General features: G+C 51.4%; 2 protein-coding genes and 1 non-coding gene across 8 annotated transcripts; all 3 read right to left on the reverse strand.

Moving 5' to 3' along the window:
* Positions 1-63: 63 nt before the first annotated feature.
* On the reverse strand, positions 64-11,056 carry AP3B2 (adaptor related protein complex 3 beta 2 subunit). 6 transcript variants are annotated; one of them, XM_040706558.2, is made up of 28 exons: positions 10,768-11,056; positions 8,493-8,568; positions 8,312-8,386; positions 8,124-8,219; positions 7,875-8,035; positions 7,626-7,692; positions 7,146-7,328; positions 6,842-7,018; positions 6,500-6,597; positions 6,239-6,293; positions 6,017-6,088; positions 5,787-5,849; positions 5,433-5,565; positions 5,241-5,350; positions 4,987-5,163; positions 4,720-4,906; positions 4,509-4,627; positions 4,246-4,357; positions 3,795-4,002; positions 3,545-3,716; positions 3,414-3,468; positions 2,786-2,892; positions 2,459-2,690; positions 2,284-2,368; positions 1,582-1,679; positions 1,461-1,484; positions 732-870; positions 64-433 (listed from the first exon to the last, which is right to left on the reverse strand). In XM_040706558.2, exons 1-28 carry the CDS (start codon positions 10,878-10,880, stop codon positions 283-285), a joined length of 3,345 nt encoding a protein of 1,114 aa, XP_040562492.1. In that variant the 5' UTR covers positions 10,881-11,056; the 3' UTR covers positions 64-282. The 6 variants fall into 6 exon arrangements, with proteins under 6 accessions (XP_040562492.1, XP_040562491.1, XP_046755173.1 ...); XM_040706557.2 differs by having other exon boundaries at positions 3,542-3,716; XM_046899217.1 differs by lacking the exon at positions 8,493-8,568 and having other exon boundaries at positions 3,542-3,716.
* Positions 6,112-6,182, reverse strand: MIR1688 (microRNA 1688). The gene has a single exon (NR_035181.1). It is a non-coding gene; the product is annotated as a microRNA 1688 (primary transcript).
* A 10,668-nt stretch (positions 11,057-21,724) lies between the features above and the next one.
* On the reverse strand, positions 21,725-23,662 carry LOC112533211. The gene is made up of 6 exons (XM_025154098.3): positions 23,563-23,662; positions 23,412-23,435; positions 23,098-23,296; positions 22,791-23,020; positions 22,672-22,713; positions 21,725-22,259 (listed from the first exon to the last, which is right to left on the reverse strand). Exons 2-6 carry the CDS (start codon positions 23,433-23,435, stop codon positions 22,242-22,244), a joined length of 513 nt encoding a protein of 170 aa, XP_025009866.2. The 5' UTR covers positions 23,563-23,662; the 3' UTR covers positions 21,725-22,241.
* Positions 23,663-26,954: the final 3,292 nt, after the last annotated feature.

Raw genomic sequence — 26,954 nt, forward strand, 5'->3', positions numbered from 1 at the left:
TGACGCAGAGGGGACGCGTTGGGAGTGCCCCAACCATCGCACGCACGCAGCGGAGGAGAAGGGTGCGGGTTGGAGGAGAGCTTTATTGGCCATAATAAATAGGGTTACACGGGGCAACCGGTGAGAGGTGGGTGGTTGGAGCCACTGCGTCCCCACTGAGGGACATCATCCTGCCCCGCTCCATGGAGGCTGCGGCAGGCAGTAACCCTGTAATAGGGGCAGGAGGATTTTGGGAGAGTGACACGGGGCAAAGGGGTGGAGGAGTGTGGAGGGGCCCGGCCGTCACTGTGCCAGGGCCTGGATGATGTCCTTCACCAGCATGGTGCCGATGACCATCTTCTCGCTGTTGACGGTCAGCTGGGCCGCCGCTCCCTCCCGCCACTCCAGGGTGATGAGCACCAGGCTCCCGCTGGTCACCGTCTTGGCTGCAAACCTGTCCGGCAGCAAACATGAGGCGTCAGGGTGAGCTGAGTCCTGTACCGTCACCCTGTCCCTGCCCCTGGGATGGGGAGCGGGGAGGTGTTTGCCACCCACAGCCACTGCCATGGAGGGTTCGTGTGAGGGATCACACAGGCTTCTTGTCCTAAAGGAAGCCCCAAGAATCCCCATAAGGGAGATGATTTCATTTGGGTAGGGCTGCAGAGAGAACTGTGTGTGTCCAGACCCCAACCTTGTCCCTGCAGTGGGTCTCGGTCCCTGGGAAGCTGAGATGCTACAAGGCGTCTGTCTACCTGTACTCATTGTCAGCTCCACAGGGCACACGTCCCACGTTGGCAGCCGAGGTCACTTGCTGGACGATGGCATGGTCGCTCCGGCACTTCTCAGGCAGTGTCAGCTTCTCCGTGATCTCACTCATGCCCGTCAGCTTCCCTGGAGCAGGCAGCAGATGCCCTGCCCGTCGCTGGCCACCACTGGTAGCGGCCACATCCCCACCAGCGCCCATTTTGCTGTTCTCAAGCCAAGCACTCAGTCCTGTCCCCTCCCGCCCCAGCTCAGCTCTGTCCCAGGACTCCTCTGGATCCTCAGTGAGGTCATGACTCCCTGTCCCGCTTGCTCCTCTCTAGCTTGGCAGAGGTGGATTTGGGAAAACCTTTCCTCTGTGACCCTTTCCAGGCTTGTCCCTGTCACCCTGCCTGGTGGCAGCAGCCTGTGGCCATGTCCCATGTCTCTAGGGATGGGCTCCTCCAGGCACCAGCAGTGTGAGGTGATGGAGCCAGGTTCCACAGGCACTGAGCAGCCACCGCATCCTGGCATCTCCAGCTCACTACAGACATGTCATCTCTTGGGAGTGTGGTGGCACAGGGCCAGGGCGTTCCCATCATCCACCATGAAGTGACATAATGTTCCTGTGCCAAGCGGGAAGGGGTCTGGGGACCCTGTGAAGACCCGATGTCCCACTACCCCACAGGGCTACCCTGGTGCCAGAGGGGAACAAAGGGAGCTACTCTAGAGCCACTTACCCTCACCCCGCCGCGCAAGGTGCTCTGGGCCACGGCGCAAGTGGCAGGGGGACAAAGCATGCAGTGAGTGCCACCGTGGGGATGGTGGGTGACCCCCCGTCTGCCCCTGGTCGCCACTCACCCTGCTCCTTCCTGAATTCGTTCTCGCTCATGAAGACAGGGGCCATCAGCTCCCCAACTGGTGGTTGGATGGAGACGTAGAAGTGGCGCGTGTGGGTGCTGGGGACACAGGCGGGTGAGAGGGGATGCATGAGAGGAGTCTACTTCCTCCTGCCCTGACCCTAGCCCTAAGCCATCTCATGCAGGAGGATGACTGGAGGGAAACTGAGGCACAAAATGGCTGGGGAATAGGAGATTCCATCAGACTGGACCTGGGACTGCTTCCACGTCCTTGTATCCTAGTGCCTGTCCCACTGTCCTCTGGAGCACCCCATGTCCATGCCAGTGTTTCTCCTCCCCTGGAAGGACCCTGGGGCCCATCCCCGTGTCCCCATCCCCTGGAGAGACTGTGCCTGCCCCACTGTCCGCTGGAGTTCACCATACCCTGTCCTGTTGTCTCTGGGGTACTCCAGTGCTCTGTGCTGATATCCCTTGTTCCCCAGTGCCCATCTAGCTGTCCCTGAAGCCCTGTCTTGCTATTCCTTGTCCCTTGGGCTCCCTTGTACCCTGTCCTGCTGTCTCCCAATCCCTGGGGTAGCCAAAGTCTTGTCCTGCTATCTGTTGTCCCCTGCAGCCCTGCGTCCCTCAGAGGGATGTTGATACCCATACCACCGTCCCCATCCCCTGGGACACCCCTCCTGTCCCCTCCTGCCCAGTCACTCACCACAGCTGGAAGTTGGCTGCCTGGGTGGAGTCACAGAAGTCGATGCCCATCACCACGCTGGCTGTGTCCCCGGGCGCCAGGCTCTCTGAAAGCACAGGGCTGCCACCGTGTCCCACCTCCCCTCCACCACTGTCCCCTTGCACCCCCAAAGCATTGGTGCTGTGCTGCGCCATACCGATCTCGGGGAACTCCTGGATCCGCATGCCTGCGAGCAGCTTGGGCTCGCTGACCCGCAGGCTCTTCACCTCGGCGTCGGTGTTATTGGAGATTTGGATCTGGACAGCCACCATGTGCGGGTCTCCCGGGAAGGGACGGCGGCTGAAGCAGTACTCGACTGAGAGCCCCTCGCCCGCCATGCGGTGCAGCAGCTCATATGTCCTCACCGCTCCAAACGCTGGGCTCAGCAGCTGACAGAGACCACAGGACAATATGGGCCACCAAGCCCACCCCATGGGTGACAGGGGTTTGGGTAGCCCACAGGAGGAACATGGAGGACACTTACGGCAGGTGCCAGGGAGGTGTCGGTAAGCGTGAGGCCCTCTAGATCAGTTACCAGGCTGGTGGAGATGATGCTGCTGGAGGGGACAGGCTGGGGAGGTGGGGGGGTGACTGGGGGGAGGAAAAGGTTAACAAAGCTTCAATCAGCCACAGTCCTATGGGGATAGCCCTACGGGGATACCACATGGGGACAGTATCAGTGGCACAGGCATGTGGGGACAACTACATGGAGACGACAGCATGAGGACAGCCTCAGTGATGTATCCCCATGGGGACAACAGCAGAGGGACACTGCTTGGGGACAGCCTCAGTGGTGTAGTCCCATGAGGAAACAGCAGAGGGACACCAACCACCTGGGGACAGCCACATGGGGACAGCCAAATGCAGACAGCCCTGGTGGCATAGTCACAAGGGGGAAGTCCCTCAGGCACCACCCGAGGGGGACTGCAGCATGGGATATCCTAGTGGCACAGTCACCTCCCCCATAACCAGCCTCAGGAGACAGGAGTTGTCCACCCCCATAATCTCTGTCCCCATTCCAAAGACCCCACACATCCCTGCATCCCTCTACAGGCACTCATGCCTCATTTTCCCCAGAACCACCACCATGGCCATCCTACTCAGCCACTCACAATCATCCAGGTCGAGCAGGGAGATCTCCTTGGGGCCGGCCTTGCTGCTAGGGATCTACAAGGTGTCAGAGACATGGGATGAGCAGAGGGCAGAGATCCCCCCAACCTCCTCCTGGCCCAGTCCTCACCACCTTCCTCCGCTTGGCCTCCACCACAGTTGGTGCCTCAGTGCCAGAGTCCGATCCTGAGGAGCTGCTCTCAGAGGCACTGGCCTCCTCTGATGAGGTCTCAGCGTGACCCTTCTTTCCCTGTGGCCCCGCAGCCTTTTTCACCTTTTTGCCCTCAGCCTCCTCCTCCTCCTCACTGGTGCAGCAGGGAGGGAGGCTTTAGGGGAGGCCATGCCACCAGCTTGGCTGGGGGGATTCAGCCTCCCCAGGTTACCTGCCCACGCTCCTTGGGGATGCCTTCCGGGGGCCTCCCTTCTCCTTCTTCTTCTTCCTCTTCTCCTCCTCCTCCTCCTCCCCCTCCTTGTCCTCTGACTGCTCCTCGCTGCCTCCCTCTTCCTCCTCCTCATCCTCTTCCTCGCTGCTGGAGCTGGAGGTGCCGGAGCTGCTGCTGCTGCCACTTTCCTCACTGTCGGACTCGGGTTCTGCAGAGGACGTGGTTCAGTCCCACTGCTCTGTCCCTACATCTCCACCATATCCCACGGTGTCCTACTGCATCCCACGTACCCAGAGCTGCTCGTGGCATCCTACAGCACCCCCACATCTCTCACCACATCCCAGCCTCCCCAGTGTGATGGGATGTCCCCAGAATGGGGACCCCAGCCCCATACCCCACCATGGTGTCCTGTGCTTGATGCCCCACCATGATGGCTCCACCAGGACCTCACCGCTGTCTGCTGATTCCGTGGGCCCCGACTCCCCCTCTGAGTCAGAGTAGAAAGGTTTCTCCACCTTATCCTTCCTCTTCTCCCGGCTGGTGCACTTGGTCCACTCGGGAACCTGCTGACACAAGGCTTATTAGGGTTCTTACCCAAAGTGGCTGTGCGGTCACCAGGGAGGAGATGTGTGGCACTTTCTGGAGTTCCCCCAAGACCCCAGCAAGATGTCCTGACCTTAGTATATCCCATGTACACCGGGGTGCCCTACGCACCTCCACATTCCTCACAGAGGGGTCTGGAGCCTCATCTGGCCAGTCTGGCAGCTCCTGGTACCCAACAGCCTTGGCATTGAGCAGATGGGACAGGGATCCCAGCTGGAAATGGTCCCGGTCTATGGCAGAATGAGAAGTGATTGCAGCTCAGGAACAGCACTGGGGTGACATCTCACCCCGTGTCCCCACACCCTGCAAGCAGAGTGGGTACCTTTGAAAGAGGACTCCAAAATGGGAGCAGGTTTTTGAGCCAGGAAGAGCTTCTTGGCATATTTGTTGAGGGCCCCACTCTTCTCGGTGGGCACAATGAGCTGGCGGATGAAGCGAGCACGGTCACGGATGTCGTAATTTTGGTCGTACTTGGCCAAGTTGAGCACGTACTGAGTCAGCAGCTTGCTCTGCACCAAGGGACATGCTTAGGGCCAGTCTTTGGGCTAAGGAGACTGAGGCAGGCCATGGGGCCATGTCCCCAGGGTACCTGCTTGGAGTTAGTCAGATAGAGCTTGGCCGCAAGGTTGATGACCTGCAGCTTAACGATGTCTTCCTCGTTAGTGAAAGACTTAGCCATCTTGCGCAGCACATCGGGTGCAATCTTGGGCACGTGCTCACAGTACTCGCCGATCAGCCACAGGATGCTTGCCCGCGCCATTGGCACCTGCAAAAGAACCCCAGGCATGTGGCATTGCTGCCACCCTCTCTGCTCCAGAGAAGGACACACATGCCTTGACCCACCTGGATGTTATCGGTGAGCTTGGCCATGTGCTTGATGATCTCACTGTGCTGAGCTGGCTGCATCTGCAGCAGCTTCTTGATGACAACCACAGACTCAGCCACCACCAGCTCTGTGGGTAGAGACTCAGCCTCAGGGGGATCCTCCCTGAGGGACAAAAGAGCCCATATTTCATCCCCACCATGTGTGCTCACCATCCCGGTTGGAGAGGAGCTGGACCAGACCATTGAGGCAGGTGTCCCGCACCTTGCCGATGTTAGTGGCACAGCGCCCAATGGCTTGGATGGTGGCTGCCACGAAGTCCTTGTCCATGCTGCGGATATAGGTCTGCACAGGCAGAGTCTGTCACTTGCGTGCCAGCACTGGGTGTCCCCACCACGTGGTGGCCTTGTACTGGGGTTTTCTGGAGCCATCCATGGGGTTGGCACAGCCTCAGTTCTCTCCTCCCACAGAGGCTCTCCTCTGTCCCCCCACAGTGGCATTTTGGCACCTAGAGCCATGCCACAATGGCAACCTGGTGCCTAAATCTGCCTGTGGCCATGACATACCTGAAATTCCCTCAGGATGGTGGAGATGTTGGTCTCATTGGCCAGGTTAGTGAGCACCTCCAGCTGCAGGAAGGAGGGAAGGATAGTCAGCTTGGGGACATGACCTGAGGACACTGAGTTCTTGGTGCCCACCTGTCCCTCCAGCATGGAGGATGGCTGCTCCATGTTGGAGAGCTCCAAGGAGCCCCAGAGTCCCCAGTCCTGGGCCCCACCAGGTGTTTCCAGCTCACCTTGAGGATCTTGATCTGCGTGGGGTCCGTGGAGCGGATGTAGAAGCTCTTGAGATAGGGCTCAAACATTCCCTGCACAGAGAGCCAGTGATGTTAGTACCATCATTGTCTCTACCATGCTCACCCATGGGCAGGTGGCCCTGGTGATTGGCTGCCAGACAGTCCTCATTCCACTCCAGAGTTAACAAGGCTGACTCCTCCAGCACCAGCACCCAGACTCACCCGCCGTTTAATGGACATGGTGGCCACGTTCTGCAGCACAACATACTGCACCTCGCTGTGGGGACAGAGAGGGGACTACCATCAGGGGGCAGACCAGACCCCTGTCTCAGTATGTCCCCATGAAGACGGGGCAAGACTCACCATCAAGGTAGTGCTACCACAGTGCCTCCACCCCTTATCTGGGATGTCTGAGGCTCTCCATGGGTCTCACTGGTCATGTCTTCTAGGGTGAGGGAGCACCGAAACCCACGTGCCACATACCTGTGACTCCGCAGGAGCCGCACCAGTGCCTTGGCAATGACGCCAACCTCTGCCTTGGGTGCCAGGTGGAAGTAGAGCTGTGCCACAGCCATCACCACCTGCAGAGAGACACTTGCCTGTCCCCAGTGGTTCATGGAGACATGCTAGGAAATTGCTGTGTCCCCTAGTGTCCCTCCCAGCAGCACACAGAGGAAGCTGAACCCTGGAGAATGCCACCCATGGAGATCTCTCAAGACATTCCAGCACCCTGGTGGGTTCTTGCCCAGTGGGCATATCATGAGCCCAAGGCTGAGGGACACTGCTGATGGCGTTGGGGACAAGAAGGGCTAGAATTGGGCTTACTGCAGCATTGCGGCTCTGCAGTAGGGGTTTGGTGTTGCGCAGCAGCAGGCGGTGGTCGGGGTCCATGACATAGGGTTTGCGCTTGGCCAGTGAGGCTGCCTCCGCCTTGGCATCCTTGGTATCCTCTTCCTCAGAGCCATAGAAAGCCTTCTCTGCACTCTCCTCTAGTAGGGATTCCTGCCAGCAACGCCCACTTTCACTCTACAACCCTAACCACAGCAGTAGGACACTGGAGCGTCCTTGGTGTCAAGGTGGCTGGGGACACTCCAAGATGGACAGGACACCCTGAGGTTCCCAAACTCACATTCTGGTTGGGGCTGAGGAACTGGGTGCGTGCATAGCGGGTCAGCATGTTGATGATCACCACCTGGCCCCATTCCTCCACATCAATGAGCAGGTTGCAGAGCTTTCGGTAGTTCTTGTGAATGAGGTCGATGCGCTCTGGGCAGACCTCCTCGAATGCCATCACCACACTGCCAGCCACCAGCTGCGGAGGGAAAGTTGGGGTGCTTCACCGGGTCACGGCATCTCCAAGAGGATGCTGGTTTTGTGTGAAAGGGGACTTCCCCATGAGGATGATGGTTTGATGGGGATGGTGGCAACCTATGAGGATGCCATCTCTGTGGGTATGGCTGCATCCCTGTGAGGATGCTAGATCAGTGGGATGGTGACATCCTTGTGAGGATGCTGGCACTGCAGAGATGGTGGCACCCCCAGGAGGATGCAGGCTCAGCAGGGACAACAGCATCTTCACATCTGGGGATGGGGGAGAAGCAGAGCTCACCGTGGTCTTGTCCGCCAGCAGTTTCTCAATGACTTCGATGAGCTGGTCCTTCTGGTCCGAGTCAAGACTGCAAGGGAAGAGTGGGCTCAGCGTGGGTGGGAGTGTATCCAGCCCCCCAAATCCTCCATCCCTCTTGGCGCTAAGCAGCTGAGAACCCACCACCAAGATCTGCGCCCCCAAAATTTAGCAACAAGAAGATGTGCAGAGCTTTTGGTGAGTCTCCCTCATTCTCAGCAGCCATCCTATTACCTGTAGAGCTTTGGGATGGCATGGGCAGCTGTCTTCCGCACATACGGGGACATGTCTGACGCAGCTTCTTTGATGGCCAGCATCATGATGGGCACAATGATGGGCACACGGATGCTGGAGAGGACACGCAGAGCACTGGCACGAATCAGCTGGTTGGGGTCCTACTGGGATATATGCATTGCTGCAACAAGCCAGGACAGCCTCAGGGCCTTCCTGTTGGCCCCAGAAAGGGGCAGGAACGATTCCCACCTTGAGTCCCCGCTGGAAGGTGGAGATGGAGAGCAGGGCTAGATCCTGCTGCTCCTCTGCGTAGCGCACCAGGTACACATACACCAGCTTCTTCACCTGCGGGATGGAGACCAAGATTGTAGGGACCACCAAACACTCCCAAATCCCTCCCAGACAGGGAGCACCCCAAACCCCGGGAACAACCTCACCTCGATGTTCTTGCAGGCAACATTCTTCACCACAGCTGGAAAGAGGTCAGAGGCATTTTTGCCCCAGGCGATCATCTAGGGAAGGAAGGAGTGGTGTGACTTGTGGTGGCTGGTGTGGTACATCATGGCCACAGCACAGCCCGGCATGGCACAGAACAACACTGCACACAGTGCAACCCACCGCCACGATCCTCTTCATAGCCTCCAGCTTGAGTGAGTCCTTGTTGCTGTCCAGCATCTCCTTGAGGTCATCGTGCCTGCACCACGTCAGGGTGGAAAGTGCTGTTGGCCACTTTTAGCCCTTTTTAGCCCCCTTTTCAGCCCTTTCCCATGGTGAGAGATGCCTGCAACCTGACCCCCTGGGGCTGTGCAATATTGATAGGGCAGGAGTTGGGTTACAGCTACATGCAAAAGGAGCTGGAGTGACTGGCATGGCGCTGGCCACCAACTCTGCCCCCCTCCTGGTCATCAGCTGGACGTCTCTGGTCCCCTCCTGGGCATGCTGGTGTGGATGCACCCCAGCAAAGAGCTTTTCCCCCGTGTCTTTCTTGGTGTGGGTACATCCAGCACCTGTCACCACTGTCACCCCTTATCAGGCCGATTGCTAACAATGTCCCCGTTTATAAGACACATCTGTCCCCACCAAACCAAAGGGGACTTGCAAGTCTGCATCTACCCACAACAGCCCCATCTTCACCACAAAATGGCAATTCTCCCAAACCAGGACAGATCTGCACCAAAACAACTCCACTATTTGCTGACAGTCTTCTGGGGCACACTACATCCCAAGACCTCCTAGAACAATGCTCATCCCCGGCCACCACTGTCACTATCCCTGGGGGCTCCCTGGGGAGGTCTTACCGCGGTGGCTGCCCGGTGCTGGCAGCCCCCTCATCCTTGGGGGCTGCCAGTGGCCGCAGCTCGTCGGCACGCAGCGCGCTGTAGCAGGTAGGTGGCCCGGCCTCGGTGGCCAGCACTGGGCTAGTCACCTCCTTGGCCACATCACTGCCTACCACCGATTTTGGCCGCAGCAGCTTCTGCACAGGTGGCAGTGAGAGCATTGCTGCGGCTGGGGGTGGTCCTGGGGACAGCAGGGATGGTGGCAGGGCTGTAGCCCCGCTCCTCCTCCTGAAACCTGATGCTGGGCTTCGGGTTGGGTTGCAGTGACAACCCAACAAGGCCACCAAGGCGCTTCGAGGTCCCAAGTGCCACCCATCCTGCAGCCAGGATGTGGGAACGTGGCACGGAGATGCTCCTCAGGGGACTTTGAGTGGCTCAGTCTTTTCTGGGGACATCCCCAAAGGGATGGGACAGCTGTGGGTGTTCCAGTAGAGTGAAGGGTGGCACTTGGGGCTCATGGAGACAACAACAGATCCAGTGTGGCCACAAAGGAGCACGTGGATGATGGAGCCACTGCCAGGGGTCAGGGATGGGGGACATTGCTAGGCTGGGGAACATTGCTAGGGGGTCAGGAATTGGTGAAACTGCCAGGAGGTCAGAGATGGGGGACTGCAACAGAGTAGGGGACACTGCATAGAGCAAAGGTAGGAGACAGTGACAGAGTGGGGTACATTGCCTGCAGGTGAGGGGACACTGGCAGAAGGTCAGAGTGGCGGACACTGTCAGGGGATCAGGGATGGGTGACACTGCCAAACAGGTGAACACTGCCAGGGGGTCAGGAATTGGGGAAATTGCTGGGAGGGGTGAGATGGGGGACACTGACAGAGTGGGAGACACAGCATGGGGCGGGGGGGATAGTGACAGAATGGGGACCATTGCCAGGGGGTGAGGGGACAGTGCCAGCATGGGGGACACAAGCAGGGGTTTGGGGGAGGGGCACACTGCCAGCCTGAGGGACACTGCTGAGTTGAAGGGGGACAGTGACAAAGTGGGGGACATTTTGTGAGGATCAGTGAAAGGGGACATTGCTAGCAAGGAGAGTACTGCCAGTGGGTAAGGGACTGGGTACCATGCCAGACTGGGGAACGTTGCCAGGGAGTGAGGGTGGGGGGAACCCTGCTTCCCCCTCTTCCTAATACCACCCCCCCCCCCCACTGCCCCATATCCCCGTGCCCCCTAAAGCCTGCTGGCCGCAGGTGACACCTGCCACCCCTGTGCAATTGGGCACTGCATGCTCAGCACGGGGGTATAGGGACCCTGCAGCCCCCCCCCCCGGTGCCGCAGCGGATCCCAGCCGAGGGAGCCAGGTCTGCATCTGGGGGCCATGTCCCCCCCCGGGGACAGCGAGGAGGCTGCTTCCCATCCTCACCCCTCCCCGCACCCCCCTGCTTCAAAACGCAGCTTTCCCCTCAAAAAGGCGTCGCATCCTTTTGCAAAAGATGCCGCATCTCCATCCGTGTCCCCATCCCGAGGTGGGGTCACCGCCAGCCCGCAGCCATTGTCTCCGTGGGGTGTGTGTGCGCGCGCATGTGCCACCCGCGTCCCCGCGTCCCCACCTCTTGTAGTCGGAGGCGAAGATGCCGCCGCTGGCGGGGTCGTGGCCGTACTCGGGCTCCCCCAGGCTGGAGGACCCCCCCTTCTCCTCGCCGTAGGCCGGGCTGGCCGCCATGGCGCTGCTGGCGCAGGCCGGGATGCGCAGCCTGGGGACGCCGCACTGATGTCAGCGTCGTGCGAGGACGGCCACCGCCACCGCTTAAAGGCACCGGGGAGCGCGGCGCCCGCGGAACAGCACGGCCTCGGGGATGCTCGGCCGCCGGGTTTCAGGGCGATGCACCCACGTGGCTCACCTCCCACCCACCCCTCCTCCTCCCATAAAGAAAGGATGGGGGAGGAGGATTTCCTCCCCCGAAACATTAGGGTCCGCAATCCTGCAGAGGGAGTTTAGGAGCTTAGGGGTAAAGCATCGCCTGGGGGTCTTGTTACGCGGGGTGTGTGCCGTTATTATTTAATTAGGGATGCCATTGTTTGGGATATCGGCATTTGGGATGTGATTATTTGGGATGCTGTTACTCAGGATGCTGTTATTGCTTTTATTATTATTATTTTTATCATCATCACTATCACTGTTATTATTTACTATTATTATAATTTACTATTGCTATCCTCTACTATTACTATCACTGTCATTTACTATTACTGCCATTACTAATAGCAGCATTATTATCACTAATATTACTTCCATTGCTGTTATTATTCACAGATAGGTACCACTATTTGTGGATGAGCCTTATCACAGAATAAGGGAATCATTAAGTTTGGAAAAGACCTCTGAGAACATCTTGTCCAACCGTCCAAAATGGTTATAATTATTTAATAATAACAGTACATATTATAGCCATGTGCAATGGTCACTGTGGGCTGGGATAGAGTGTAAATTGTCCATGGAGTTCATTTAGTCCATAACCTTGAGATCTATCTGTCATAACAGTCCTTCAGCACAGGAGGAATGATTCACAGTTGGGTTACTGCATGCAGAAGCTAGTTCTGGTTCCATCAGAGTTTGATCTTCTTTAACCCGGGTACTTCTTACTGTAATACTGTTAGCAAGACATGCAGCCGCCATAACAGTGGTGACATGCAGTATTATGTAGCGATTCAACATCATACTATTCAAGTTCTTGGCTGTTCTCACCCAGCATCGGATCACCTTGAGGTACACAACAGGCATCCCCATCCTTCCTCATTACCCACCATGTGCACCCAGGTCCCTGAGAAAAACTAATCCCATGAATAGGTTTGCCTTTGCTTAAGGCAGGAGTAACCCAACCTGCCTTTGTGTGTTCTTTATGTGCACCACCAGGACTTTATCCCCTTTTACGGTACAAGGAGCTTGGACTGGGCAGGACTAGCTCCATTGGCAGACCCCTGAGTGTGGACTAATCAGGTGGCTTTTGCTAGACGTGTGTCTCAGCGTTTGCATGTCCCAGCACTCACTGCTCTCAGTGTAGTCTTTAACAGTCCACTGTATCCTTTGGTTTTCCCAGAGGCTGTGCATGACAGGGGATGCTATATACCCACTCAGTGCCATGCTCCTTGGCCCAGGTAAGGTTGTTTTGGAAATGAGTCCCATTGTCTGACTCAGTTCTTTCTGGGGCTCCATGTTGCCACTGGACTTGCTTTTCTAGACCCAGGATAGTATTTTGGGCAGTAACATGGTGCAGAGGATACGTTTCCAGCCGTCCGGTGGTTGCTTCCACCACTGTACTTACATGGCTTTTGCCATGGCAAATTATGTGGGAGTGTGATATAATCCACCTGCCAGGCCACCCCATATTTATATTTCAGCCATCGTCCTACATACAAAGGGGCTTTAATTGCTTGTTTTGATTAATTACAGCACATGTTTCACATTCATGGATAACCTGTGAAATAGCATCCATGATCACACCCACTCCTCAATCGCAAAGCACATCTGTACGTTGCATCTCTTCCTTGATGGCCTGGAGTGTCATGGGCCCACTGAGCTAGAAATAATTCACCCTTATGTAGCCAGAACAAATATGTCTCCCACAGCCAAAACTAAGACAGGTACTCAATGGGTTCTTTGCCTCAGTCAGGCTTCCTATACCTGTCATGTCCCTGAACCTCCAGATAGGGACTGGGGGACCAAAATCACTCCACCGTAAGAGAGGAGATAATCTGTGACAACCTGAAGGAAGGTGATGAAGAAAGGAGCCCTTCTGGTTCTGTTGCTTTTGAATACAGAAGGTCATGTGGGTGATGTGGCGATTGTTGGCCATGTTGGCCTTAGAGACCATGAGGTAGTCACATTTAAAATCTTTGGTGATAGGAGGAAAACTGCCACCAAATCCTCTACCCTCGAGATGGGGAGAGCAGATTCTGGGCTACTCAGAGAACTAGTTAGTAAGGTCCCCTGGGAAACTGCTTTTAAAGGCATTGGTGTCCATCAGTGTTGGTCACTTTTTAGGAAACATCTCAGAGCATAGGAAAAGGCAATTCCAAAATGCTGGAAGTCAAGCAGGCAGGGCAGAAGGCCAGCCTGGCTGAACAGGGATCTTCTTCCAGAGCTTAGGCTGAAAAAGAAAGTGTGTGGCTGCTAGAAGCAAGATTAGGAGACACGGGAAGACTACTGCTCACCTCTGCAGGAAGAAACGTAGTCATAGCTCAGTTAGAGTTGAAGCTGGCCAATACTGTGGGAAACAATAAAAACATTGTTTTAATATGTTAACAACAAAAGGAGGACCAGAGAGAACATTTGTTTTTTACCTGATGAGAACGGCCACCTTACCAACAGGGACATGTTGGTCATGGACAAAGCAGAGATATCTGATGCCTTCTTTGCCTCTGTCTTCCACACTGATCATGAGCTCTGGTACCTCAGATGCCTCGAGTTGAAGGACAGTGAGTGCAGTAACAATCAATTCCCAGCCAACCCTGAACTTGTTTGGGATTGTTGCTCCACCTGGATGCATGTAAGTCCATAAGAAATGTGGAATTCATCTCGGGGTACCCAGAGAGCTGGCTAATATCATTGTGAGACCTCTCTCAACTATTTTTCAACAGTCTTGGAAATTTGGAGAGATCCCAGTTGACTGAAAGCTGGCAAATGCTGTTCCAATTTTCAAGAAGGGTGAGAAAGAAGACCCTGGTAATTATAGGCCTGTCAGCCTCGGTTCAGTGCCTGGTAAAATTGTGGAGAAATTATGCTGGGAGTTATTGAAAAACACTTGAAGTACGATGTGGTCATCGGTCACAGCCAACACGGGTTCACGAGAGGAAGATTCTGTTTAATGAATTTAATTTCCTTTTATGAAAAGGTCTCCCATCCAGTTGACCAAGGGAAGCCAGTTGATGTTATTTTGGGGGTGTGGGGTTAAGTAAGGCTTTTGGTACTGCTCCCCACAATATCCTCCTGGACACAATGTCCAGTGTACAGCTAGACAAAAACACAATGTGACGGGTGAGAAAGTGATAGGTTGGGCCCAAAGGATTGTAGTAAATGGGGTTACATAAGCTGGTGGCCAGTCACTAAGTAGGGTTCCCCATTTTAGGGCCATTTCTCTTTAATGTTTTCATCAATGGCTTGAATTTAGGACTAGAAGGTGCTCTGAGCAAGTTTGCTGGCAGTACAGAATTGGGAGGAACCGTTGCCTCTGTGGAGGGTGTATAGGCCTTGCAGAGAAATCTAGATAAATTAGAGAGCAATCACCAACAGCGTGAGATTCTGCACCTGGGCAGGAACAACCATGGATATACATACAGCCTGGGCGTTGAGATGCTGCAGAGCAGCCCTGCTGAAAAAGATTTAGGGGTCTTGGTCATCAGCAAGTTGAGCATGAGTCAGAAGTGCTCATTAAGCTGCTTTCCACCATCTTTCACCAGGGGAGGTCTAGGTTGGATATCAGGAAGAACTTCTTTACAGAAAGGGTTGTTAAGCACTGGAGTAGGCTCCCCAGGGAGGTGGTTGAGTCACCATCCCTGAATGTGGTCCTTTTCAGTCCAGGCCATTCTACGATTGTCCCGCACAAGCTGCAGCCCATGGCTAGGGTAGGCATACACTTCGCTGGGTAAATCCAGCTGGAGGGCCAAACCTGTACAGGACAAAAAAATGACTCCCAAAAGTTCAGAAACGTGTAATTATAATTTGGTATGTTTGCAGCTATTATGATTTTGGAGTGTCATTGGGATATAATTCTTCGGTGTGTTTATTATATTATTTGGAATATTATTATTTGGAGTACTATTATACAGGATTCTGTTGTTGTTTTTGTTTTTTTTTTCATTATCACTATCACTATTATTACTATTATTTACTGTTGTATTATCACCTACTATTACTATCACCATCATTTACTATTACTACCTTTGCTAATAGTAGTAATTTTATTACTATTATTAATTCAATTGTTATTATAATTCACAGGAACTATCTCTGTTTGTGGATGATCCTTATCATTAACAAATAATATTTACAGCTAGTTCAGGACATTATCAATCTTTGTAGACGATTCAGAAATGCTTTTCTTTTCCCCTAAATTTTAACTTTTTAAACTTTTTTTTTCCCTCTCCACATTTGGAGCACAAAAATGCTGTTTTTCAGGCAGGCAGCAATTTCACCCCATTGCTCAGGATATGAACCACCACATACGTGCAGACTTCAGGTGAAAATAATTAACAAAGATCAGTGTTGCCCAACCCCGTGTTGGGAGTGAAGACCAATATTCCCAGAAGCACAGAGTCACATAACCATAGAGAAAGGGATCTCTGGGGACCATCTCACCCAACCCCTCCAAAGCAATTCCCAACTGGAGGTTACATGCTGCCCTGCAGCAGGAGCAGGGCCAGTGACAGCCCAACAGGCCACCAAGGTGCCTTGAGGTCCTCAGTGCCGCTCACCCTACAGCAAGGGCGTGGGAACGTGGCATGGAGGTGCTCCACTGGGGACTTTGAGTGGCACAGTCTCCTCTGAGGGGATGGGACAGCTGTCAGTGTCCCAGCGGTGTGATGGGTGGCACCTGGGGCTCATGGGGACAGTGAGAGTACTCCAGGTGAGGTCTCACAGCACAGAGCAGAGGGGCAGGATCACCTCCCTCACTCTGCAGGCTATGCTGCTTTGGATGCAGCCCGGGGAACGGTTGGCTTTCTGGGCTGTGAGGGTACACTGCTGGCTCAAGTCCTTTTCTGCATGCCTCTATCCTTACATCCCCAATGTGTATTCATAGTGAGGATTTCCTTGATGCTGTTGCAGACCTTGCACTTAGTTTTGTTGAACCCCATGAGGTTCTCCTGGGCCCACTGTTCAGCCTGTCTGGGTCTCTCTGGATGGCATTCCATCTCTTGGGCATGTCGACTGCAAACTTGCTGAGGGTGCATTCCATCCCACTGCTGATGTCACTGATTAGGATATTAAATAGCATCGATCCCAGGACTGATCCTTGAAGGACACCACTTGCCACTGATCTCACATACAATTCCTCGTCCATCAGACAGTCCACTCATCAAATCCATATCTGTCCAGTTTGGAGAGATGGATGTTATAGAGGACCAGATAGATGACATCAGTGGCTCTTCCCTTGTCCGCTGATGCAGTCACATCATCATAAAGCACAACAAATTTGGTCAAGTAGCACCTGCCCTTAGTGAAGCCATGCTGGTTTTCCCATATCACTTCCTTCTCTTCCATGTACATGCCTTAGCATGGCTTCTGAGAGGCTTTGCTCCATTATCTTCCCCAACACAGAGGTGAGGCTGTCAGGTTAGTAGTTCCCTGGGTCATCCATTTTCCCCTTCAGATAACCATAGAATCATAGAATTGTAGAATCATGGAATCGTAGAGTGGCTTGGGTTGGAAAGGACCTCAAAGATCATCTAGTTCCAACCCCCCGTCCACTAAATCAGACTGCCCAGGAACCTGTCCAACCTGGCTTTGAACACCTCTAGGGATGGGACATCCACAACCTCTCTGGGCAGCTTGTTCCAGTTCCAGTGCCTCCTTAGCTTGTTCCTAACAATTAACCTAAACTTGCCCTCTTTCAGTTTAAATCCATTCCCCCTTATCCTGGGACTGCCTACGTGTGCAAAAAGTGAGTCCCCCTCCTGCTTGTAAGCTCCTTACCCTTCTTACAAATGGTGCAGCATTGCCTTTTTTCCATTCACCAGTGACTTCACCTGACCACCACAACTTCTCAAATATCACTGAGAATGGCTTGGTCACTGTCCTGCTTTGGACTCTGCTGTTAGTGGTGTGGCTGAGCATCCTATTTCTGCAACCGACTTCATGTCTCTCGGCTCATTTCTGCCCTCTCCCCCTTGGCGCTGCCATCTTCCCCAGACTGACTTCTTGTGAAGTGATGCAGCCCAAGAAAGTAGAAAAAAACCACAACTAAAGTCTTTATTTTGTGCCGGAAATGTGTCTTTGAAAATGTGAAGCATGAAGATGAAGGGAGGTGGCTTCTCTGGAGGACCCACTTTGGGGACCCAACCCTCCTTGCAGACACAGCCCTTCTTGGGGACCCAATGCTCCTTGGAGACTCTATCCTGTGGGGAGAAGTGACAGCAGGGATACTCACAGTCCACCATTACATTCCCTGCCCCCTCCAGCACTGTCACTCGCAGCGGAAAGAAGTCTGGGCCCGCACCTTTCCCTGCTGGAGCATGAGAAGAGCACAGCAATGTGCCTGTTGTGGTTCCCCTGCGAGAACTCTCAGAGTGAGAGAGAGCCGGGGTCAGAGACTGCTGTTGTAAACAGTGTTATTTGCAAAGGGGAGAGGTGGAGAGGATGGGGTACTGAAAGTGAGAATAGCCCTCATCAGCAGAGATCTAGGAAACCCAAAATTGCAGTGTTAGCACTGGAAGCCTTCGGAGAGGAGGAGGTGAAACTGAAATGTAATGTTAGTTGTTTATGTAATGATGAGAGTTTGGAAAGTGAAAGGTTTGGGAAGGGCACAGGCTGAGGAGGGCGAGGTGTGACAGGGATGTCAGAACCAGAAGAGAGGTGAGCAATATTAAAAAAAAAAAGAAAAAGAAAAAAAAAACAGATTGAGAAACAGAGATAGTTGGGAATAGCAACAGCTGTTGCTGTTACGGCACTAGAGTAGAGCCGTGGGACCCAGAGGTCTCCTCAGAAAGAGGTGGGGGGAGTGGGAGGGCCCTGGAAGAGCTCAGCGAGGGTTCCACCCCTGCTGGTCTGAAAGCAGTGTGCAAACTGCAGGGAAATGGGACACTGGGCGAGAAATCCTACCAAGCTGAATGATGGGAGCCTGGGAAGTTTACCCTAGCAGATCCGTTGGTTAAATTGCAGCTAGGAGAGCAGGATAAAGAGGTTTATTTTGTGGTAGGTGCAGGTACCTCTTACCACCCGTAGATGATTTTGCAGCAGTAGTAGGAACTACTGCCCAACAAGAAAGAGTTTACCTTTGGGGATCAATTAAATATAGGCTGAGAAAACAAGTAGGAATACATAAATTCCTGTACATGCCACGTTCTCCAAAACCGTTACTCTGGCAAGACTTATTAGATGGATGCAAAGATTAAATTCAATAAAACCGGAGCTAGGGGTCAAACAATATTAACTGGTTGAAAATTGTAAGTCTGGCTTTAACACAGACTGGGAAAAACAATGTTGTAGGCCCAGAAGTTACAGAAATCTTAAATCAAGTATGCTTAGGAGTGTGGGTATCAGGAATACCTGGCAGAGCCAAAATGCAACCCTAAATAGAAGTGAAGTTAAAAGCAAGAGCTAGCCCAGTCAGAGTAAAGCAGTGCCCTTTGAGGATATGCGACTGTAGAAAGATAAAAGAAATAATAGATAACTTTTGGAGTTTGGATTACTAATTGAATGTGAATCCAAATGCAGTAATCCAATCTTGCTGATGCAAAGTTGGATAGCAAGTGCTATAATTTGGTACAAGATTTGAGAGCAAGTAATGGAATTGTTGGATGCATACACTCTGTGGTGGCAAATCCATACACTTTATTAACCTAGTTAAGGAATGAGTAGGTGGAGTTTACCTTCTGGATTTGAAGGATGCCTTTTCTGCCTGGTTTGGCCAAAGGAAGCCTAAGGTTATTTGCCTTTGAATAGGAAAACCCTAATATGGGGACAAAAAGACTCAGTTAACCTGGACAGTGTTACCCAGGGTTGTGAGAACAGCCCAATGATTTTTGAGCAGCTCGTGAGCCTGAGATTTGGGTTCCTCCATCCCACGGTGGAACTTCACTGCAGTACGTGGATGCCACGAAAACAAAAGAGGACTGTGTACAGTGGGCTGTGAATTTGCTGTATTTCTTGGTTTAAATGATTATCAAGTTTATCAACAGAAGGCACAAATAACAACAAGTGAACCTTAAGGACTGCCAGGAAAGAAGCCATCTGCCAAACCCCTGAGCCACAAAGTGCCGAGGAACTCCATACATTCTCAGGAATGACAGCAGGGTGCCAACTGTGGATACACAGCTATGAACTGTTGGTAAAGTCCCTTTGTGAAGTGAGGAAGAGATGGCCAGAGTGGTTGAGGGCGGTGGCTGCACCAGTGCTCAATATTCAAGAAGTCAGTAAATCTATGCTAGGCCAAAGAATAACAGCTTTTGTATCTCATACAGTGTCTACTGTATTGGAGGTAAAAGGGGGAGATGGGTTTTAACCCCAAAAGGTTCCTGAAATACCAGGCCATCCTGGTAGAGCAGGATGACACAGAAATAATTGTAACTAATACTGTCAACCCAGCATCTTTCCTTAGCAGAGCTCCTGGAGAACCAGTATTTCATTACTGCTTTGAAATAACTGAAGCAATGGACTGTTGCCCATCGGACCTGAAAGATGAACCCTTAGAAGATGCAGAAGACACCTGGGTTACTGATGGAAGCAGTTTGGTGAGACAAGGAAACCGTAAGGCAGGATATGCAGTAACTGCTACTGACAAGGTAATCGAAGCACAACCATTACCTGTGGGGACTTTCCCTCAGAAGGCTGAAAGAGCTGCCTTGACAAGAGCCTGATATATATGGACAGATGCTAATTATGTATTTGGGATGCTACACGCTCATAGTACCATCTGAAAAGAGCAAAGATTGTTCACACACAAGGAAAAACAGCATGATGTAGATCTACTAAAGAGCGTGGCTATCATACATTGTAAAGGACATCAGAAAGGTACAGGAAACTGGAGATAAGATGGTGGATCAGGTGGCAGAACAGGCAGTTGAAGAAGGCTTTAATTCCAGTTGGTAAACTTAAAATTTCTGAACCTGAGTCAGAACCTGTAAAATATTCTAAAGAAGATAGGAATTAATGATTTAGAAGGGAAGAGAGCAAGCTGACAGATGGGTACACGCCTGGATGGACACATTGTTGTGTCCTTTAGTATTGTATGGAAATTGGTTCTAAGGGAAGATAAGAAAATGTATAGGCAAACAGGCATTGCGAAGTATGATCCCAGTACCAGGAACAGAGTGGAAGTGGGCCTATTGGGAAAGGGAACCTTCCAGGGCAACAGTGACAAATTGATTTCTCGGAACTCCCAAGAGAAGGGGGGTATCGCTGTGTGTTGGTACTGACACCTCTTAGAGTGGCTAGAGGCATTCCCCTGTAGAACTAATAAGGCACGTGGGGTAACTAAAGTATTGTTACAGGAGGTTATTCCAAGATGTTGAGGAACTACTTGAACTGTCAAGGAAAGTGCACCGTCGAAGGATAAACTCGTAAAGAAAGGATGAGTCATTTACTAATTCACTGTTACATCTTGTGTTTTGGTTGTAATAGTACTGTGGTTTGTGGTGTTGTGGGTGGTAATGTTGTACCTCTATTTGTTTAAATGTATGGTCACTTTTCTCCCTTCTATTTGGATCAATTTTATATTTCCATACTTAATAGTGGCTGCTATTAAGGAAAGTGATAACACTCTCATTAGTGGGGTATAATACAGGATAACATAGCTTCGTGAGGGCCCTTATCCCAATCTTAGGAGTAGTGTGGCTGGAAAGAGCTATAGTAAATATCTCTGCCACTTTAGAAATAATTGAGAATGCAATGGCAGACGCCCTACACACAGTCTGAGAGAAAGTATCCTCTATCCAAAATCGTATTACAAAACAGAATGGCGCTGGATTTGTTAACTGCAAAGGTGAAGAGTGAGGCTTATTTTGGGACATGCTAAAGAAGAATGAAATAATCTAGCAGGTAGAGGTCCTGCTAGATTAAAGAAAAGGGGGGAATTGAAGAGTAAGGAAGGGTTCAGTAAGAAAGTGTCTGCAGAAACTAAGGGTAAAAGAGGATTAGAAATAGTTTACAGAAGCAAATATGCAGAGGCCTAGAAGAATGGTACAGTAACAAGATGGGATTAGGACAATGCGGGGGGTAGAAGAAATAAAGATGAGGGTGTGAAAACAGCTCAAGGACACCAGGCGAGGAGGTGATAAGGTGTCCACAGGGCAAGTTGAACTTGTTTGGGGGCTACCCCTCCCTCAGGGTCAGAAGTTTACAGCAAGGAAGACTATGAGCCTTCGCGAGGAAGACGATGAGCCTTCATCCAATGACCACCAGGAGGAGACCCCCACTGCTCATGACGCATGCGCGAGGGGGAGGTACCGTATGCTAGTGGGTTTTTGGAAATGTAATGAATATGTATAAGAATTCCAGGAAAATCATTGATTACGTATTAGTTCTGCCTATATCTGTACCAAGCTTTTGTCCTACAGGGTGCAAGTCAGGGGGAGCTATCCCCCTTGCACCTGGCTCTATGCAGAGTTGATTAAACATACCTGATTTTATAACTACTTTGTGGTTATAGAGTTTGATTCTGCAAGTCAATGCCACAGGTTGGAAGGGGCCCTCTGGGATCAGCTCCTGGTTCTGTAGAGGATAACCAAAGACCTGAGTCCTGAACCAAAATGTAATTTTCAGGAAGCTTCAGGAATTTCCTGAACTCCTGTGTGATGGTCCCAGATGACATCTGGGAAGTTGCAGTCACCCATAAAGACAAGGGAATCTCTAGGTACTCTTTGGGTTATTATTTTTTATTATAATTTTTTGAGATGCTATTATCTGGGATACTATTATTTGCATATAGCTATTAGTAGTATAAGAAGAATAGCAATTGTTTATTGTAATTACTTGAGATACCATTACCTTGGATACTATTATTTGGCTATAGATATTAGTAGTACAAGAAGTCACTGATAAGAATTGTTATACACAGATAAGCACTATTATTGATAGGCAGTTCTTATTTGCAAATTACTCTGAATGTTATGATTATTTGAACAACACAGAGTAAGGCAGTGAAAACAGGCAGTCTTCAAGTGGAAATAGTCAATACAGCAGCTGGTTAGTATTTGTACCCCTGTGCAGGGGGTGCTGAGAGCCGACTATTAAATGATCCAGTGCAAAAAGATGGAAAGGAACGCCTACAGAAAGGTCATCTTTTGAAGGAAGCAGACGTGTGGAAAGATGAATTGTGGGGACAAAGCTCCTCTGGGCGTGTGTGCTGGGGTACGAGCCTCTGGGCACCTCTCAGACGATCTCGTTGTGCTGTGCAGGGAAAGTTGGGAGATAGCACCCAAAGCCTCCAAACCTTCTTGGTGAACACAATCCTTCTGGGGGACCTGAACAACTCCTGAGGATGCAGCCCTCCTTGGAACTCCAAACCTCCTGGGAAATGAACCCGCACTGGGGAGCCCAACTGTTCTTGGGGTCTGATCTGTCAGTGGGGAAACCAACCCTCTTTTGGGAACCCAACTCTTCTGAGGATCCTGTTTACCTTATAGAACCCAAACCTCTTGGAGACTGAACCAAGTCTTCCCCCTCACTGGGGAACTCAACCCTCCTTGGGCATCCAACTCTCCCAGTGACCCAAACCTCTTTTGGGAACCCAGATCTTTTGGGGACCTAACCCTTCTGGGGACTCAGCCACACGGGGAGCAGTGACACCAAATATACTCACAGTCAATCTTGCGAGGACAGGTTCCTCTCCATGACTATTTGGCTGCAGGAAAAGAATATCTTTTGTCCTGAGACCTGTCTGGCCCCACTGCAAGTGCCCCATCCTGGCTCCATACTCACGGACTGAAAGCTGAAATCCCCCACATCCAGCAGATAGAGAGCAAAGTTGATGCAGTTGTTGTTCACTAAGTTGTAATTGGCTGTGCTGTTCATCAGCTCCTTGACTTTCTTCTTGAACGTCTCATGGTTGAACCCCTCCCTTTTCCTGAGAACCTTGCATTTCCCCCTCTGATGTCTCATAATCAGGAATCCTTCTTTGCTTATTCGCCCTTTACTTGATTTTTCGATATCTGAAAAGTGAAGAGTTGGCCATCACCATGTCGCTCTGTGGGCTGCCATGACATGAGGACAGGGCACATGGACTTACTCTGGAAGTGGATGACCTCCCCCTCCCCACAATAGACAGTTGCGTGCTTGAAGATGGTTGAAGTACTGCTGCTGGACTCCATGTTGAAAAGCACTATGTCCCCAATCTTTATGCTGTTCTCTGGTACCTCCATAAAAATACGTTCATGATCAGGCAGGACATCGTGTAGAAGGAAATTTTTCATCTCAATTGTTTTCTCCTTGGAGAGAAGGGTGAGAAGCAGCTTCAACACAGAAGAAGCCACACCACCCCAAAACTCTGGGGCAGCACATGGAGAGCTGGGGAGAAAGGTGATTCAAAGCCCTTCTACTCACCGAACTGCTGCTTGAGCTTGACATCTGCAAGGAGAGAAAGGAACTGTCAGCAAAAACACAGCCATCTTACCTCATTTTAAATCTCCTTGTCCCCTCTCCTCTCCAAATGATGGTGGTCCCATCCCTGGTGTGGGGCTGGCAGCATCCTTACAGTGCTGGTGGCAGTGGGCAGAGGTCTTGGCAGGCAGCGTGGTCCTGGGGACAGCACACACAGTGCTCTGCTCTGTGCAGACACGAGTGGTGAGTGGGACGGTGCTTCCTGTGAAACCAAAAGTAAAAGGAGATAGGAAAATCCCCAAGTTCTTTCTTTTTTCTACTTCACAGAGTGTTAGCATCAATTTTTTCAGATTAGCATTGGTGCTAACAAGCAGCTTTTTTTTTTCTGCAGGAAATTCAGGATATTATCATCTTTTGCAGATAACGGAATGTTTTTTTGGCCAGGCAGTGATTTCAAACAACCAATCAGGATACAAAGCAGTGCAAACAGGCAGTCCACACATGAACTAACTCCATGGGTGGGTCTGGTGGAGGTTAGGGAAATGTTCTGCACTGGAGGGTGGTGGCCATGGAACACGCTGCAGTGGGCACGGCACCAAGACTGGAGTTCAAGAAGGGGTTTGAACAATACTCTCAACTGTAAGGTTTGATTTTGTGTGTTCCTGCATGGAGCTAAGTGTTGGATTTGGAGATCCCTGCGGACCCCTTCCAACTCAGGATATTCTGCAGATCTGTGTCAAGTGGGACTGGAGCAGATACCGACCCCTCGGATCCCAGTGATGTGTGCTTCCAGCCAGACCTTGTGCCACCCTCTGATCACCATCCCTTTGGTGCTGAGAACCAAGAACCAGCAGGCTCGAGGAGGGGAGAGTACTCTTCATGTCCCCAGCCTGGTACAGGACACTCTGCCCAGTGGTGGTACTGCCAAGGCACTTCCTCTCTGGGGACAGTTGTGGGGTCCCTGCCTGCTTACACTGAGACATTCTTAGCTGTAAACAATTGAAGGAAATCACATGCGCAGTTTGCAGATGGAATCACAAACCAAAAGTGATTGTGGAAGAGAGTGTGGTTTACATTGAAAGATGATAAGTCCTATTCCCTTATCACCTAGAAGATATAGATAGACATACAGAGAGAAGAATGGATGAATATGTAGATGAATGGATGGATAGATACATGGATAGATGGATAGATTTTGGATAGATGGATGGATGGATGGATAGATAGATGCATAGAAAGATGGATAGATGGATAGATACTGCACATCTTGCGTGGAGTATTGTGGTGGGATAGAAGTAAACACTCAACCAATTTTTTGGTGACACAGAATCATAGAATCGTGGAATCGTTTGAGTCGGAAGGGACCTTTCAGGACATCTAGTCCCATTTCCCTGTCATTTCACCTTAAGTTAGCCTGAGTGGAATTTCAGATGCTCAAGGAGTCCGATAGAATGGTGACATCCTTAAATTGGCACAGTGAGCAGAGTTCCCTCATCGGTGCTGAAGTGATTGCTGAGCCCACACTGTTTCTGTGGTACTCTCTGAGAGGAGTCATAGCCAAGAGGAGGCATGACTGCAGATACAGGATTTGGGTGACAGCCCTCTGAGGACTGATCTTTGTATCTGTAGGACTGTTATGGCTTCCCCGGGCCCCATTACACATTGTACTTTTTTCCTGGAGATACCAGAGGGCTACAATGCCTGACCTTGTCCCTTGGTATGACTTAGGCTTCATATTTTGGACGGTGTGCAGTCTGACTGTTGGACTAGATTAGAGGGGAGATTGAGATTGGATGTAAGGAAGAAGTTTTGTACACTAAGGGCAGTGAGGCACTGGCCCAGGTTGCCCAGTGAGGCATTGGGTGCCCTGTCCCTGGAGACACTCAAGGTCAGGCTGGGGGGCTCTGAGCTCCTAATGGAGCTGTAGGTGTCGCTGTTTGTTGCAGAGGGGTTGGACTGATGGTCTTTAAGGGTCCCTTCTGTAGAGTATGGCCCAAGCATAGCCTGATAAAGAAGGGGAGAAGTCACGCATGACTGGAGAATGGGACAGGATGTAGGTCCAGTAGCCATCCTCTGTTTGATAAAGAGAACTGCCCCAAGCTGTGCAGAATGAGGCTGTAGCTGTGGCTCTGTCACTCTCCTCACCTTGTCTATGCCTAACAGTGTGTGGCCTAGAACTCTAGGGGCCTGAGCTGTGACTGGAAGTTGTCAGGGAAAAGAGACAGGGCCACCTTTGGCAAAAACATGGAGACCGTAGAACTGTGTGCCATATAAACAATCCCCCATGCTTTTCAGAGCTGAATACGAGATCTCAAAGACCCAGTGGAAGTTTCTCTGTTTTTCTGCTAAGTCGCGTGTTTTTCATACCCCTACTTATATCTTAGTCTGCGTACCTTGTAATAGTTCAGCCCCCATTGCTTATCATGGGAAGCTGCATGTAGAAGGAGTATAAAATTCAAGATGCAGGTGGACAGCTTTTGTAGCTCCCATCTGCTGGCCTGAGACACCACGGCTTACAAGACCCTCATCCCTCAGATCCCATCCTGTGACAGAGATGGCAGACCAGAGAATGGAGTGGGACACTCAGTTCTATGATTCTGTGATCATCTGAGTGGTCTTTTCCAGCCTCAATGATTCTGTGGTTCTATGAATTACCCCAACATCCAGAAACAGGAGAACAGTGAGGGAAAGGAGAGTATCTTAACACTGCACTCTCCATCAAGGTCCATCAAGGAAGGGAAACAGCCCCCCACCCTCCTAGAGCTGGGAGGCATTGTAAGGCCTGAAGTAAGAGCAAAGAACAAATAGTGCCCAAAGTCACCAAGCTGGGAGGAAGTGTTGATGCGCCTGAGGGCAGGAAGGCCCTACAGAGGGATCTGGGCAGGCTGCATCGATGGGCTGAGGCCAATAGGATGAGCTTCAACAAGACCAAGGGCCGGGCCACTTTGGTTACAACAACCCCATGCGTCAGACTTGGGGCAGAGTGGCTGGAAGGTGTGCAGAGGAAGATGATTTAGGGGTGTTAGTCAACAGCCAGCCACGTGAACATGAGCCAGCAGAGTGCTCAGGTGGCCAAGAAGGCAAATGGCATCCTGGTTTGTGTCAGGAGGTGATCGTTCCTCTGTACTCAGCACTGGTAAGGCTGTACTCCAGTGCTGTATTCATTGTTGGGTGCCTCACTGCAAGAAAGACATTGAGGCCCTGCAGCACATCCAGAGAAGGGCAACAGAGCAGTGAGGGTCTGGAGCACAGGTGTTATGGGGAGAGGCTGAGGGAGCTGGGATGGGTCAGTTCTGCTTCCTGTAGTTGATGCTCAGGGCTGATGCCATTTGCAGCTGATGCATCCCATTCGGTTCTTTGTACCAGGATCTGTTAGATTTTCTTACACATGCATGAAGTTAGTTTCTGAAAGTGTACATCTTTGGAATGTAAGGAGTATGCCCTTAACAGAAATGAGAACAGATTCCTTACATTTGAACTATTCTTTCTGTCATTGTCTTGCAGATGTTATTTAACACACAACATCTGCTCTCTTTTGGTGAAGAG

Source organism: Gallus gallus, chromosome 10, assembly GCF_016699485.2.
Source record: "Gallus gallus isolate bGalGal1 chromosome 10, bGalGal1.mat.broiler.GRCg7b, whole genome shotgun sequence".
In the NCBI taxonomy this organism is placed as follows: Eukaryota; Metazoa; Chordata; class Aves; order Galliformes; family Phasianidae; genus Gallus; species Gallus gallus.

What these genes read in the sequence shown, in the direction of transcription:
- LOC112533211 (XM_025154098.3), bottom strand. Translation starts at nt 23,435, where the DNA reads ATGTCAAGCTCAAGCAGCAGTTCG. An exon ending in GGAGGTCATCCACTTCCAGA is followed by an intron (nt 23,021 to 23,097) that starts GTAAGTCCATGT and finishes TTCACTTTTCAG; the next exon opens with ATATCGAAAAATCAAGTAAA. An exon ending in GGGATTTCAGCTTTCAGTCC is followed by an intron (nt 22,714 to 22,790) that starts GTGAGTATGGAG and finishes CTTTTCCTGCAG; the next exon opens with CCAAATAGTCATGGAGAGGA.
- AP3B2 (XM_040706557.2), bottom strand. Translation starts at nt 10,880, where the DNA reads ATGGCGGCCAGCCCGGCCTACGGCGAGGAGAAGGGGGGGTCCTCCAGC. An exon ending in CGGCTCCTGCGGAGTCACAG is followed by an intron (nt 6,294 to 6,499) that starts GTATGTGGCACG and finishes CTGTCCCCACAG; the next exon opens with CGAGGTGCAGTATGTTGTGC. An exon ending in AGGCCAAGCGGAGGAAGGTG is followed by an intron (nt 3,469 to 3,541) that starts GTGAGGACTGGG and finishes GACACCTTGTAG; the next exon opens with ATCCCTAGCAGCAAGGCCGG.